This window comes from Pelecanus crispus, chromosome 7, assembly GCF_030463565.1.
Source record: "Pelecanus crispus isolate bPelCri1 chromosome 7, bPelCri1.pri, whole genome shotgun sequence".
NCBI lineage: Eukaryota > Metazoa > Chordata > Aves > Pelecaniformes > Pelecanidae > Pelecanus > Pelecanus crispus.
Genome location: NC_134649.1, coordinates 23,875,848 through 23,891,992, shown reverse-complemented (window position 1 = coordinate 23,891,992; position 16,145 = coordinate 23,875,848). Strand labels below are relative to the sequence as shown.

Genomic DNA, 16,145 nt, shown 5'->3' with positions numbered 1-16,145 from the left:
CCGCCATGCAATGGGACGTTGCTGCACTCGTGCACCTGTGGACTCTGACGGTTCCCCAGGAATGACTTGTTCTAATTAACTTCATAAATGTTTTATAAGAAATGCTTTTGACATTTTCCTCTGTGATCTCTAATTAGCATCTTAAATGCTTGAGTTTTGGTTTTTTACAAGGTAATGAACACTTTCTAGAATCTTAGTAAATGGCAGTGAGCCTACGGAACAGGAATGTACTGTAAAATGAGTGGGTTTATTTAATCCACATGGTGAACAGAAATCTCTGCCTAGCTATGGCTAGCGAAGAGCAGTGCTTGGCAGGGCAGAGTTTGTCTAGCATCAATGTTGCTATTTTTATGCCCTCTTTTGGGATTTGCCAGTTGTCCTTTCTGATTATTTTGTGGAATAGATCTTGAAGAAACCTTGCCTGGTGTATCTAATGCTCCTCTTTTCTGTCTTTTCAGGTTTCTTCATTGCCAGCAGCTACAGAACCTCCAAAACCCCATCCTAAAAAAGGTTTTTTTGAAGATATGATTGTGTTTCTTAGGCTGGTTGATTTTTAACATTTCTTTATAGTGTGTGCAGCTGTCTAGTAAGAAATAAATGTCCACTGGGAAAAGATGAGACTATCTAGACTGTAAGCTGGATCTGTATGATCACTAGCTCAGTGCCATTAATGGCTGGCTGACTTACTGTACCTATAGCCTGCATCATGTTTGCTTATAATCTGAGACTGTTGATTTTATTATGTACATGCTTGTTGGGCTGCTAATGAGTTTGATACTCATTTATCCTCTTAAATAATAAGAGGAGTTTGTTCATTTTAGGTTCTTTGGTTTAATGTCTTGCTGTAGAAATGATCTTGGGAAAATGACATCATGTCTCATTGATTTTTCATGTCATATTTTCTAAGTTTTGAAGAAAAAGAGATGTGCAAGTGAGATGAAACCAGTTATGTTGTAACTGGTTTTAACTATAGTTTGTTTGGTTTTGGTTTTTTTTTTTAATACTGAAAGTGAAAATTACTTAACTCAGTCTGAGTTGTTTTGAAATCTTGTTTGACTCTGAGCTGGAACAGGAACAATTTCAGTTACCTGTTCAAAATGTTTGACTAAATATTTTGTAAGGGGTCCGGTAAAGCCAGCAGCACAATTTGATGTTGCAGCCTCTCCTTTCCCCTCTTCCCTCGCTCTTGTGATGTGACTTGTCCCAGCACACATGATGAGCATTTCCTTCTCTGTGGTACTGTGCTGTGCCCACATTCCTAGTATGGATCTGTTCACTGTAGAGACTTTTGTGCCTGCCTAAGGTGAGGTTTGGGGGTTTTTTTGTGGATTTCCCTTTCTCAAGTGTCCAGAGGGCCCCATCAATTCAGATTATAGTTAAGAGTGAACTCTGTAGTGTTGCTAGAACCCCAACATACTTACAGTGCCAGTCAGAAGCAGTCCTCCTTTTCCCTTACCTTTTAATTCAGGGAAGCTGAGTTGGGGAGCACTGTACTTTGGACATTTTCTACCCTGAATGTGTGATGTGCCTGTCAGAGTACGCTTTGGGAGGAAATCTGCCATTATTTCTAAATTCCTTGTGATGGAGACTGCTATGGTGATAATGCTGGCATTAAAAAGGAGCTTGTTTGGCAACTGGATACTACATCATAGTTTCTGCCTAAAGGTGAAGTTCTTCATCTTGGATGCAGGCACTGGGAAGCTGGAAGAGCCACTTTGTTTTTGTTTTGGGGAGGTCAGGCTAACATCACGTAGTCCCAATTCCTGGCAGCAGAATTCCAGCACTTGAGCAGAATATGGCTGTCCTGGAGACGGTGCTTGCTGTTTCAGCAGACCTACAGCCATTGGCTTGCACAAGTGCAAGCCTCTTTTATACATTGCCCAGAGCTGAGAGGAAGATTGCTACTGCTTCAGGCCTGTATGCAAGTAAAAATAAACCCAAAGTTTACTCTTATCTTGACTGTCAACTCTTTTAGAGCAAGGATTGCTGTTACTTTGAACCGATTAGCATGCCTTCTGTGGAGGCACTGATCCACTCCTTAGCGAGATGGTCCATCTGCATCCTTTTCTGTAAAGATTATGACTCTGATCTCCTTGTCCTCAGTAACCCCCACCTTGTTCTGCCTTGTTATGCATGTCCCATCTGTGATATTTGCGCTGACTGTGTGGGTTGGGAGGCTGCATCTTCTATCTGTTTTTACAGAACAGCATGCACTTGCAGTTCTCTAAATAAAACATCTGTAAAGGGATCAGGCTGATGGTGTTTGCCAAGAGATGGACTATCACTCCAGCACTCTTTCCTGTTGGGCTGAGGTCTATTAAATCAACTCCGCATAATTCATGAGTGAACAGAATAGCTGAAAAAGAAAGATGGGGCCATCAGCCTTACAAACAAGCTGCGGAGGTGTGTTGGGTAGAAGCTGTCGTGCCTCTGTCAGCCTGCTTGTTAAACTGTCCGTCAAGTGCCTTCCTGCTTCTAAGTGTGCACAATTTAATATTGATTGTTTGTGAGAATGAACTGTGGCAGTTGCAACTTTCTTAATGGGACTGCTTCTCCAGATCCTGCCTCCTGTTTGATAAAGCTTGTTTGTGGCTGCCAAGGAGTTATTTTCTCTCCTACTCAGCATTTTGCATTACCAGTCCTGAAACACAGCTGGATGCTTCTTTGAAAAGAGCCACCAACGCTCCTTCAGGTTTTAAGGCTGCAAGTCCGAGGCTGGCCAAAGGTCGTGTGAAAGAATTGGTTTGTCTCTGTCACCAGCCAATGTTCCACCTCCTTTGTTTGGTGTTGGTGTTCACACAGCTGCATGCCAGAGAGGAGAAAGTAGTAAATGAAATCCAGTTATTCATGGCTCTGGATCTCCCTTTTATACTGATATGACCCTTGACTCAAAATTAACTACGATGAAGAAAAAAAAAGATCTAGCCCGTGACTTACATAATTCTGTTTTATGTCTCTTAAGGTAAACTGAAGCATCTCCAGTACCTGGCACACGTTGGGTAGTTCTGAAATGAAATGCTTTGGAAGCCTTTGTGCTTTGCCATTTTACATTTGACTCTTGCCTTTAGTGCAGTGGGCAAAAGCTGATTTGAGCTGCTTGATCGTTAATCTCTAGGAAATGAGGGCAGCAAAAAGATTTGTAATAGGGAGTGATATAACTGTGTCCTTTGTGTGTGAGTGTGATGCTGGGGGGATGTAAGAGAGGAGGGGATAGAACGAAGGTGATGTTGTATATGCTTTTGTGGAGTTTGGCAGGAAAGAATAGCATCTTCTTCTTGTGACAGGTTGGGTTTTTTTTAAATAAGATTTTTCTAGAATATTTTAATGAAGTCTCTCATCCTTTTTAGTTTGGCTGAGGAGAATTATGGTGAACTTCAAGGAGCCAGGCAAATCTACACCAGTTCTGTTTGAACAGAAGAGTGCTGCTAAACTTATTTTAAACTGACATTTTTAAACAGTGAAGGGTAACTTCCTGTTGCAGCAATTTGCCTTTCAATATTTGCATTGTATTTTTGAGTAGGATGCAAGAGAGATACTGAAACCAACATTAGTGCAAGCAGGTCTATGAAATACAGAGACCATATGGTGTAACAGCGTAGGGCCCCTCTCCTGTGAACAGTTTGGTGTGGATAAAATTTGTGCCCAAATAGAGCATGCATTGTAATAACTAAACAGTGGTGTTGTACACAAATGCAGTAGAGTATGACCAAGTGTTGTGGTTTAGCCCCAGCCAGCAACTAAGCACCACACAGCCGCTCTCTCACTCCCCCTACCCTGATGGGATGGGGGAGAGAATTGGAGGAGTAAGAGTGAGAAACACTCCTGGGTTGAGATAAGAACAGTTCAATAATTGAAATAAAGTAAAATAGTAATGATAATAATAACAATATAATAATGATAATAACAATAATAATATACAAAGCAAGTGATGCACAATGCAATTGCTCACCACCTGCCGACCGATACCCAGGCAGCTCCTGAGCAGCGATCGCTGCTCCCCGGCCAACCCCCCCAGTTTATATACTGAGCATGATGTCATATGGTATGGAATAGACCTTTGGTCAGTGTCCTGGTTTCGGCTGGGATAGAGTTAGTTTTCTTCCTAGTAGCAGACTTAGTGCTGTGTTTTGGATTTAGTAGGAGAAGAATGTTGATAACACGCTGATGTTTTAGTTGTTGCTGAGTACTGCTCATGCTAGTCAAGGACTTTTCAGCTTCCCATGCTCTGCCAGGTGCAGAAGAAACTGGGAGGGGGCACAGCCAGAATAGTTGATCCAAACTGACCAAAGGGCTATTCCATATATACTATATGGTTTTATGGCTCTTAAACAAGAATAACTTTGAGTTAAGAGGCAGAATTTGCTCTTGAATTAGCTGCTGTCAGGGCTGATCCATCATGTGGCTTTTAGGTTGCAAAAGCCCAAAAGGTTGGGATTTAAGAGAGTCTGTCTTGCAGGCAGGTCAGCCCAAAGGGAAGATGATGAGTATTCAACAAGCATATAAAGGGTCTGGAGCAGATTGTGGTGGTGGTGGGCAAAGGCGTTGTACACAGCAGCCAGGTTAGAAATCTCTACATCTAGCAATCTAAATTAAAGGGACCGGCAGAAGGCAAACCCCTTGGAGTATCTTGTAGCTGCACTTGGTGACACCCATTATTCAAGAGCTGACACGTTAGTAGCTAAAACCATTCATTATTTTGTCCTTTACCCCCTGTGGGGAGAGCTGCTCTGAAAATCAATTCCCTTTGTTGCTACATCAAGATCCATAACTCTCCCCGTGTTGATATTTTGTCCCCAAGCAATTGAGGGTAGAATAAAGGGAGCTCTGTTCCTTGAAGCGATGTAGAGTTATATCAGCCTGCTGAGATAGGGTTTTAATCTCCCTGCTGCATTTTAAATTAATCAGATGTTTTCCAAAATGCTTTACTGGTTTTGAATTGAAATAGGCTGCCTCCCATCTTTCTGCTTTCCTTTTGCCACACAGGCCAATCAAACCATTTTATAGTAACTGATAGTACTGTAACAGAGAAGCACTTTTACCAGCTTGTATTGTTGATTTTTGTGGAACATAACTTGAATTTATTTCCCTTTATCGTGGAAAAAAATATTTAGAAAGGAAGTTCTGGGCTCATGTTAGTCTGATAACAGTTCAGAGGTTAATGAAAGAATTTTAAATGCATTTGGATTTCTACACAAATATTAGACCTCAGAATTTCTGAAATACAGTGATGGCTTTTTAATAACAGGGTAGAATCCTAAAAAAATATATATTATAATAAATACACTGAAGCAAAATAAAATAGATTTTGCTTGAGTCACTGTGAAGAAGGAGAATTCTGAGTTGTTACCAACCACGTCCATGTTTCCCCAAGGAAGGGTCAGGTAGATAATTTTCAAAGCAAAAATCTTCCCCTTGTGAACTGTAAAAGGGATTAAGTGTTCTCCCCAGTCCTGGGCACTGGGATATTTTTTTGATACTTTGTAGATATGTTTTTTCTAAGGTTTGAAGCAAGGAATTCTGCCTTGGTTTAACTGTGACCTTTGGCAAAGAGCTTTGACTTTTGTTTCTTTCTATTTATCAACCATAAGATTAGTCTAATATTCAATGACAGGATTTGATGCTGCAGGCTTTCAGTTAACAAAAGATTTGGAGACATTAAATGCAAAATATTGTATAAATGCATGTATTGCAATGTACTACATGGCCTGTTTGAGTGCTCCTAAAGATTGTACTGAAGGTTGCAGGCAAGATATACGGGAGAAATTTTATAGGGAGAAACTTTAGCATACCTTGTGGTCAGGTCTGCCTGTTGGGCATTTTAACATACTCAATGCTTCACATCAGAGTACTTCTGTAAAATAGACCAGGTGTCTGGATGTTTCAAGGCTTGCGAGTCTTCATCTTTTTTTTTACGCAAGTTCCACTTCTGTCTTATATGATTATGAGCATAACTAGCAAAAATGTCTTGTAAGGCCATGGCGAGTCACTGAAAGCGAAGAAATGAAGTTCTCTCTGCTCTTACTACATTTTCCATTTCAGAGACAAAGTAAGTTACTGACCCGAGATTAAAACAGCTGATGAACTGTTTTATCAGTGATAAACACACAAGTGCTCTGTGTCCCTTTGTAAGTAATAGCAAAATTCCATCAGATTTGGCTATTGCAGATGAATTAGATAATAGAAATAGGGAAGTGTGTAATGTAAATATGTGTTTTAAAGCTGTGGTTGTATCCTGTTCTTAAACTCTGCGGTAATGAGGGTATTATTCTTTGCGGCTCAAAGTTACCACACTTTTACCTCACAGAAACCTGTGTTTTGGATAGATGACAATGACACGGTATTTTGCGTTTTACCAAGATAGTTTCTTTTGTTTAATTGAGTTTTGAAATAATCCAAAGCAGTGTATGTTATTCTTGTCCAGCTAAACCCCATGTCAGTATCTAGCTGAAATACTGATAGTGCCATCCTTTTCATGTGGGTGCTCATCCTTGAAGCCAAGGGTGTAGTCAATGGATTCTGATAAAAAATAATTGCACGTGCTGTTTTGATGGGCAGTAAAGCTCCCTTTATCTGGTATTGACTTTGTTTGGGAAGTGCTCATGACAATAAGCAATCTCAAAATGGGACTGTTAGATAATAAATAACTTTCAGATTATGTAGAAGTAGATAAGTGGCTTCTGATGATCTGGCCTGTGAAAATGCATCTTGCTATCTCTCCGGGCGGCTCCTGCTCATACAGATGAAGCGATGGCGATCCCTCCTGCTCCTGTAGATATTTCAAGGGATCCTGCAAGTATTTTAATGACTCAAGCACTCTGAGGGGCAAGAACTTTTTAGTACCCTGAGGAGCTGATTCTGTGCACTTTCAGAGCTGATAATTTCTGAATTCCTGATACATTTCCTTAAATCAATATAAATCCATTCTTTGAGCCAGCTTCAAAGCTGCCTTTGAACTTTTAACAGTGAAGCTGCCTGAGAAACCCAGATAAAAAACAACCCCCTTGAGTTAAATTAATTAATACTTTTAAGTGTGTCAAAAAGAAAAGACATTAGTGGAAATGTCGGGGGAGGCAGGGGCCGGGGGAGGAAATGCAGTTCCCGTATCTGTACATACCAAATTGTTTCCATTTGGCCATGTGCAAGCTAGACTTTTTAGCCCATTTGAACCTACAGCCTTGTGGGAAGAAAATGGTTTCTAGATAACATAGTTAAGTTGGTAAGTACCTCATTGTTTTATGTAAGAGAATCTGATATTTTCACCTCTCTGCAATAAGTGGGTAGTGCTGTGTGTATTTTGTTCAGGATCTGATAGAGCTGTTAGTTTTGAATAGTGAGATTAAAAAAATTATCATTTTGGGGTAATTAAATTGTATAATATACTTCATTTCATCCTCTTCTCCCCAAAATAACAGCCCAGTAATCCCTGCACCACAAAGAACTGGAAATATTTAGGTTTGAATGTGCTAGCACAGCTCTGCCCTCTTGTGTGTGTACATTAATATCTGTGATTAGAGGAACAGGGAATCCTTTGCAGACAGCATAGCAGGTGTGTTTTTCTGTCTAGTATCACTGTAAAATTTCAGTGCTAATTTTTAAATTGTAAGACTCATAGTTTCAGTTCTAGCTTTATGTCTTTTGGCAGTTGTCAACCTACTTCATTTCCTCTCTGTAAAGAGGAAAATCTGTATCTGCTTCTTAATCCTGCTGCAAACTTAATTAGGCGATGAGAAGTGCCATAGAAGTGCCACCTCTTGTAGAAAGCGAGTATAATCTGAGTGTCTTTTGCTAATTTGATAATTAAGAAATATATTACACTGGATTAGGATCAGGAGGGGGTGAAGTACAATAGCTCAGCTTTAGAGGATCTAACCGTACAATTGCAACATGTTACTTTCGGATCACATTTATGGTAAATTTATTTTTTTAAGTTCCTTTGAAAGTCCTTGGTGCTAGGCAAGTTTCTTTTGTATTTTAGAGCATTCAACTTCCTGTTTGTCTGTTGTCATGCTGCTTACAGATAAAATGGCATCTCCTATTGTGAATTTAAAAATGATTTTATAAAAATACTAAGTAACAAATTTAGGAAGAGTGGGATTCATCCTTCTGAATTGAGTTCTCTCTGACGTAGAACAAGTCTCAGCAGATCACCTGTGCTCCATATTTAGTCAGTGGAAAGCCTGTCTAATGCCATTCCTCTGACCTCTCCCAGCTACCTATCTTGGGATACGATTAATCACTCCCTGAGGATGCATATTCCGCTCCTTTACCTTAAAGACAGCCCAAGGCAAATAACTCAGATGCCTTAATTTTCAGACACTTAAGTTAAAGGAGATGCATCCTACTCAAGAATGTCAGAATTAATGTTGTTTGTGGAACCTGAATTTGAGCCTTTGAGTCTTTAGTGACATAATTGCACGTTGGCTTTAGACCAGCTCTCCAACATCATCCATTGCACTGGAATGATGGGACTCACTGAAAAAGGAACAGCTCACTGAGGGCTTTTTAAATAAAAGATATCTCCGTTATTCAGTGTATAGCCAGTTGTCGTGTTTATCTTCAGCTGTCAAATCCCATAGATAAATTCCCTGATGCTGCAAGGTTTTTCTGTGTCATACTCAAACCATGCATTATGTATTAAAGTCTCTTAAAAGACAATACTTGCTCGTCAAGAGGACATTTTGGGTCCCCCAGTGCTTGAGGTCTTGCTTTTTCAGAGTTACCAAGCACGTATACTGCAACACTTTCATGGCCAGAGCATGGCTGCTGCCCATCCTGCTTGCTGGAGCGAGCGTTGTCTGGGAGATACTGGCTCTCATGTCTTTCAAGCTGTACAGCCAAAAATGATGGATGGGCATGTAGTGGCTGCCTTTGGGGAGCCTGCTTACTTGACTTTTCCAGCTTTGTAATAGAAATTGAAGTGAGGTTTCTTGTCTCATGAGCAGCTTTACAGCTTCTGTGTAACAAAGAGACTTGGTCATTCACTCCTTCCAGGGTCTGTGTCCCCTTTGCTGCAGACATTTTAAACTGCATAACAGATGCTGCAGAAGTGCTGTCATTTATTCACCGGTTTATTCATATTTCTCAACAACTTCATTTACTGTCTGACCTCGATTCATTTTTATACTCATAATCATTAGAAGGAGGCAGGGGACCTGGTGAAAATACTGGTGTGCTCCTGTAATTGTAGATGTGCTTGTGTAATTAAAGACTGTATCGTTAAGACATTCGTGCAGTAGGGAAAAGTGAAGGCTGTACAGGCAAATATTCATCCTGGGACGGACATTCTACGTGGAAAACTTGATCCTGAGGCAAGGCTGGAAGAAGTTTGCGCATTCAAAAAATAGGGTCTCGGAGTAGGAAGTATTGAACCATTTGCAAGACCAACTTCTGTATTTTTTTTTTTTTTTTGCTTCTAATATAATATGCTTCTAATATGATATTTTTCTTTGGCAGTGGGTGAAATGAGGACAGGTTCTAGGTTCTTCCACTCCCTATTAAGTGGGAAGTTTCAAAGACTGTCAGGGCTGGATTGTGGTGCTCTCCCTGTTGTAATTTTATTTTGCTTTTTAAGAGGAAAGCTTTTTCTTACAAATGCCTTATGATGATTTTAGTTTCAATTTCCATATAAAATACCTCATGCCGTAGACAGAAAAAGACTAAGGATAAGAATTTAAGCTAAAGGAAGGATTAGACTGGAAATCCCAAAGCTACTGTGCTCCTGATACTGGAATTAAAGAGAAGCTGGTTACGCAGGTTATTTTGGGAAAGCCTGCAGCCAATGTTGGTTTGTTTGTGGGGGAAATATCTTCCATCCCTGCTTTGCTGCAGAAGGAGGCAGTGGGTAGTCACTAGTTAATATCTCAGACCTCCTGTGGTATTTATAAGCCATTTTATTCAGAAGCCCTCTGTGATGGTGTACTCTACCTCCTTTATTTAGGAACAGCACTGGCAAACAGACACTCAGAGGGAGCTTGGTCTCCTTCTTGCCTACCAGGATATTGAGCACACGGCAGCAACCAGAAAAAAAATGGTTTAAATGGAGACGATAACAGTTGGGGTGCTATACCAGGGGTTGGATCCTTGAAGATCTCCAAGCGTAAAGTCTGCATCCTCAGGGATTTGAGAACCGTTGTGAAGATCAGCCTGGGGTTTTTTCTACATTAGCTTGTGTTTAAAAGCAAAAATAGCAAAAGCTCTTTCAGATCCTTGTTTTTCTTCTGTTCAGAGCATGTGTGTCTGCTCAGCAGTCAGCACTGATGGTCAAAATTGGCTTGTGCAGAGGAAACAGACTTTCAGTTTTGATTCTTTAAGCAAATGAAGAAGATCATATGTTTTCAATTTCCTTTTTAAAGTATGCATTTGTTACTAAATTTCACCCCAATGTTATTTGCTTGAATCAAATTTTAGGCTTGAATCAAGCAATATTAGTCTTGAATCAAATTTTTTGTCATAATGATCAGGCTAATGTATTTAGAATAGAATAGAATAGAATCGTTTAGGTTGGAAAAGACCTTTAAGATCATCCAGTCCAACCATTAACCTACACTACCAAGTCCACACTAAACCAATCAAAGGTAGACTAGACTAAAACATGTCCCGAAGTGCCACATCTACCCATTTTTTGAACACTTCCAGGGATGGTGACTCCACCACCTGTCTGGGCAGCCTGTTCCAATTTGTGCTAATGTATGTAATTCCCCCCCTCTCTCATCCAGTGGAGTCAGGATTGCAGAGTGGTATCTTGCCAGCCTTGTACTGCTAACGGAGATTTCCCAGTAACCAGGCCAGTTCTACCACTGGGAACCTTGCTGTGGCGCTGGGAAGTCTGGAGTGTTCACAAGTGTGTATTTATTTACAGATCTTCCCACTTTACCTTAAGGTTAAACTTGAGCAGCACATACTGGAAGACATTTATATTGAATAATCAGTGTAGGTATCTGTCTTGTAAATAAAAACATTTTTATTTGGAGTAACTTAGAACTTTAAATATCTTAAAACAGAAAAAGCACTGAAGTCTGAGCTAGCAACTTTTTAAGATTTATGCAGTGTAAACTAACAACAGAAATGGCCTTTTTTTTTTTTTTTCTTTTGCCCTAGTGTATAAATCAGCTTGAAGATATAATTTTCAGCTTTTCTATATAGCTTTGGCTAATTTTCCTGCAGGGGGAGGTGTAGAGTCAGAAATGTTGCTTTTTCGTTTAAACCTGCTGCTGTTTTTCAGTCACCTTCCAGTTTTCTCTGCATGTTGTGAAGCTATTAATACATGATAGTAAGATCACAGCTATGAATTATGGCTTTCTTGCTAGCACCAGAATTGTATATGATGAGTTTTATTAACCCCAGCTGACTGTAAATAACGAGGAGCCATACAGGTTTATTGTTTGATTTAAAGGTGTTTCAGCAGCAATTTGCAAAAGAAAAAACAGGGGAAAGGGGATTAAAGAGAGAGAATGGCTACAGTAAAGGGCACTCTCCTTTATTCTGGTGTTTATATACATTTTACAGGTATTTATGTACACGAACACCTGTATACTCACATATATACATAGGTGTATACTCACACGTGATGAGTGAAATACAGGATAAACAACCTCTTCTGGGTGGTGTTTTTTCATCGTTACTGAGTTTGAATGTATTATGTCTCCATTTATGCAGTTTTCAAACTCCAAGGATGGATCTGGGCATAGGAAGACCAATGTTCCTATATTAGTTTTCTTTCAAAGCTATAATGTATTTATATTGCTACAGTCTCAATAAAAGCCTTTGAGTGTCTGAATAAGGAATAGGATTTCTTGTTAAATTTGTCTGTGCACCAGCCGAGCTTGAATTTGTAGGATGCTCCTCTGATATCAAAGCAGTCTGTTATTTTTAAATCTAAACCCCTTGATATTAGCGCTTAAAAATTATTTCTATCCGTTATTCATACCTTATTTTGGAACATACAATTCCCTGGAAGTGGTACATTGTTTTATAGTAGCTATTTGAGTTTGTGCCTTATTATTTTAATATTATTTTTATTTAGAAGATACTCATTACCTCTCTGTCACTGGATTTACAAACGGGAGTGTAATTCCTCGCATTGGGAGCTTGTGAAGCTCAAGGCAAAAGGGAGATATGCACAGCTGGTTTCGTCCTAGCCTTCTTCTCCCTATCAATGTTTATTTAACATGGTTGTGAGCGTGCCAAGCTTCATTTTGGACTGTAAGCACAGCTATGCCCAAGAGTAAACCTTCCCCAAGCTCTGCAAGTGGGAATAATTGTCACCCTGGCAATAATGTCAGAAAATGTCTCCAGGAGGCTGAGTTGGGAATTGAGGGATGGGGTGGATGTTGGTCCTGAAAGACTTTCATGCATTGCGTCTCAGATTTGGACGGTCTCCTCCAGTAGCAGGTGAATTGTATTTATGCCGTTGTGAGTTTGCTGTTAAGCTGATGACCAGAATTACTTTAAAATGGGAAATTAATCTCAAATAAAAAAGATCAATCCTGCTTCTGTGCGTTAGAGCGAGCCTTGCCTGATGAAGGGAGATAACCTTGCTCCCTTGTGGCTTCGCCGCAGCAAAGCTTCCCGCTTTGATTTCTTCAGAGCAAGATGCACTTTACCAAATTCTTCTTTAGTGCAGCTCTCTTAATAGCAAAATGTTACAACAGAGACTTGAGTCATTGCCTCTCTGTTTATTAATTTTGAAAATACCTATGTGCTTGAATGCTGGTTTACAACATGCAATTTTTAATTAGAATTTGAAAAGAGACAGTTGAGTCAGGATCCAAATTAGGCCTTTTGGATAATCTTACCCATGTACATGGTACCTACCACAATGGATCCAGACCATGGCTCATGAGGCTACTGCAGGATAAAAAAAAATAAAATACTTGCATTTAATTACTTTATTGAAGATTTTCTGCCCTCTTCTTGTGCTGTATCTTATGTGTAGTTTAGGTTATTAAGGATTTTGGTCTGATAACAGGTTCTTCTTTGTGTCATCTTGAGTCTTTGCTGCTTTGCATCTCCTCCAGGCTCTTCTTGCTGCTCTTGCTCAGTTTGCTGATAGCTGGGTTGCAAAGCTGGAGGCACAGAGACCTGTTTCTGTGTCAGACTCTTTCCACTAAGCTGGGGTGGAGGAAGAACTCTGACCTGTTTTTTAGTCTTATTGTACTAGAAATGTGAATTTGAGCTCCTTTTCCACCTCAGAGAGCCATAGCTGATCTGCTTTTCCCAGGAGGAGTGCTAAGGTGCTCCAGGCAGCTGGTGGTTTGTACACTGGAGGAAAATAAGGTGATGGATGAAAGGCTGTCTGATGGCTAGAGTTGTTGAAGTCCACTTTACTTTGGCTATACCCACAACGAAAATGGTCTCTTTGTATCTGGCAATTTCTTCAAGAGGACGGCTGGTGCTTTAGCAATCGTTTCCTCCATGAAATTTGATGAAGGAGCCTTCTGGGGCTTTTTTTCCTCCTCTCCCTTTACAGCAATTTCAAAACCCTTTCATTAAATCTAAAACCCACTGTTTGATAGTTCATATCTAAGCTATAATTACCCAATATGAAGATGCAAGCGCAGAATAATTTCCTAGGGAGGTTTACAGAAAAGGGAATAACTGATTATTTTTTTTTTTCAGTCCTTTGAGAAAATCTATAAGAGGATGAATAAAGTGAAGAATGATGATAGCGCAGCACAGATACAAACCTGATGATCTTACTCCGATTCTGTCAGGGTTTCTGCTCCAGTGGCTTTCTTAAAGGAGCATTGTCAGAAAGAAAAATCACATTGCTGGAAGTGGGTTGTGCAATCAATCACTGGCCACCGAGAAAGAGGGGGATCGGATGGATTCCCTTTTGAATTCAATCAAAACACTTGAAAGAAACTGGCATGTCTCTCGACTGAGGTATTTAATCAAATATTTGGTGCCTGGCTCCCTGTTGCAGTTGCTTAATGAGACTAGACTTTTGTAATCCCAGAAAAGAGAGGCCAAAAGATAATTATGCAAGTTATAAACCCTTTTCACTGTAGATACCAAGTTTTTGGATAATTGTGTTTTCTTGGACTGGCCCTTGAGCAGATTGATTTACAGAAGATAATGGCTTTTTTTTTCCACTGCTAGAATGGTATTAACTACTGTTTTCTAATCTGTATTCCCTGCATCTCTGCAGTGCCTGGATAGTTTGCGAGGGCTCTGTGAAAGGTGACGAAGAAAGGCACGTTTTCATATGATCTGCAGCAGTTACATATAAGGAACTTCTGAAGGTCCATATATTGAAAAAAGTGGAAAATTGCAGTCTATGCAGCCTGAGGGATTTGATGAATGTGCTCAGCTCCTCCTGGTGAGGCCAAATTTGGTGGCTTTTCCCTGTGCAGAAACCTTCTGAGTGACCGGTTGCAGCAGTATGTGTTCCTGGCTGTAATTAGTGTGAGATTGCAAACCATTATATGCCATGTGGAGCGTCCACTGCTCCCCATCATCCTTGTACTTGAGAAGACTGAGGCGTGCTGCTGGTACTTCTTTCTGTTGTTCTGCCCCTTGTAGCAGTCCCTGTGGCTGGATCCAGCTGTGTGTTGCTGTTCAGGCTGATGCAGCAAGAGCTGAGTGACACACATCATCTGTGTGTGTGTGTTTTTTAGGTATTCTGTGGGTAATTATTAAACTTGGGAAAAATACATGGATATTAGGACCTGCAATGATTGAATCAGGTACTTTCAGAAGACACAGAATGTTTTATTCCCTTTCTCTGGAGTTGTTTTATTCCCTTTCTCTGGAGTTAGAGTCCCAAATAGCCAGGGATTTGTATTTCCCTCTTCTTCAGAAAAACACAGTCACCCTTTGCACTGGGACAGTCCTTATCAGCAGGCTGGGGGAGCAAACCTAAGGGAGATAAATGCACCAGAAGTAGGTATCTCACTGCTTTCATGGAAAAACAGAAATGCAGATTAAGATGGTTGTGGCTCTGGAGCAAATAAATAATTTGCATTACTTCTTTCTGCATCTGAATAGAGTATAGAACCTGCTAGTAATCCTTTACCTCCCACAACCTTTTTTGGGGGATCAGACCTGTTTCTGTGTCAAATTTATTAATTTCCTCACAATTCCTATGTCCTTCTGTGGGTTCCACACCAGGTTTGGTTTGTGGTGTTTATCTTGGATTTCTTCAGAGAAGGGGTCAAACTGTTCCCATTTTCTTTCTGGAATAAATTCAGGGAGTCTGTCAACTTTCTTCTATGGATCTTTGTGTTTGTTTTTTATTCAGATATAAGATTCACTTATGTCTATGAATTAATCTAGACATCTTTTTCAAAAGACATCAGAATTGTTTGTCTTTTTTCCAGTTTGCTTGTCTTAGGGAAAAAGAAGAGGAAAAAAAGGAGAGTAATGTCTCTTCAATCAGGTGTGTTGCTATTTCCAAATGAGTTTTAGGAACGTAAAAACTCCATGTGTTTTCCCAATCCACATAGTTATCCTTAGCTCAGTGTATCGCCAGGGGAAGCAAAACTGTTTTATCTCTGCAGATGTGAACGCCATTCACTTCTGTGTCTCATGGTGTGCTTTCATGTCTCTGTTTTCTCTCCAGCCCAACTCTTTTAGGTAACTCCTCTGGGTTTTTGCAGTCTTGGACCCAGAAGGCAGGTGGTGTCTGTTTTACCCTTTTCTTTTGCAGCTTGATACGCTGCTCAGCACTCACTCTGACGTTCAGTGTTTCTTCCTTCCCAACCCTGTTCTCAGCAGGCGTTTCCGTAGCGTGGGAGTGGAGTATAATGTCCGTCTGGTTTTAAAAGTGTGAAAAAGCTCTTTCCTTCAGGAATTAAACAACTGATCTTCCATCCGCTCACTGATGTACTGTCCTCTTAGCTTAGCCCAAAACATTTGTGTAGGCTCTAATGTAATTTGGTCTCTCCCATCTCAGCTGGCAACATACCCCAGCCAGCTAGCTTTTCTGTATATTTTAACATTTATTGTGCTCTCTGTTTCTTTTTAACCTCCCAGTAAGGTGTGCACTACAGGTGGTATCAGGTAGGAGACCAGGTGGGTATGTCTGGAGGGTCTTCTGATTAATCTCTATTTAAAACAGTTTTCATTGTATGTAGTGGTGAAGAATTTGGGAATTTTAAGCTGTATTAGTAGGCACAAAATGGTGAAGTATACCTTAGTTTTGA

General features: G+C 40.1%; 1 protein-coding gene across 1 annotated transcript in view; it reads left to right on the top strand.

Moving 5' to 3' along the window:
* The first annotated feature begins 350 nt into the window (after positions 1-350).
* The window catches only part of BBS4 (Bardet-Biedl syndrome 4), a 42,988-nt gene continuing 27,193 nt past the window's right edge, over positions 351-16,145 (top strand). Inside the window, 1 exon segment of the mRNA XM_075714315.1 lies at positions 351-510. Within this exon segment, the coding sequence (XP_075570430.1) occupies positions 351-510 (160 nt within the window).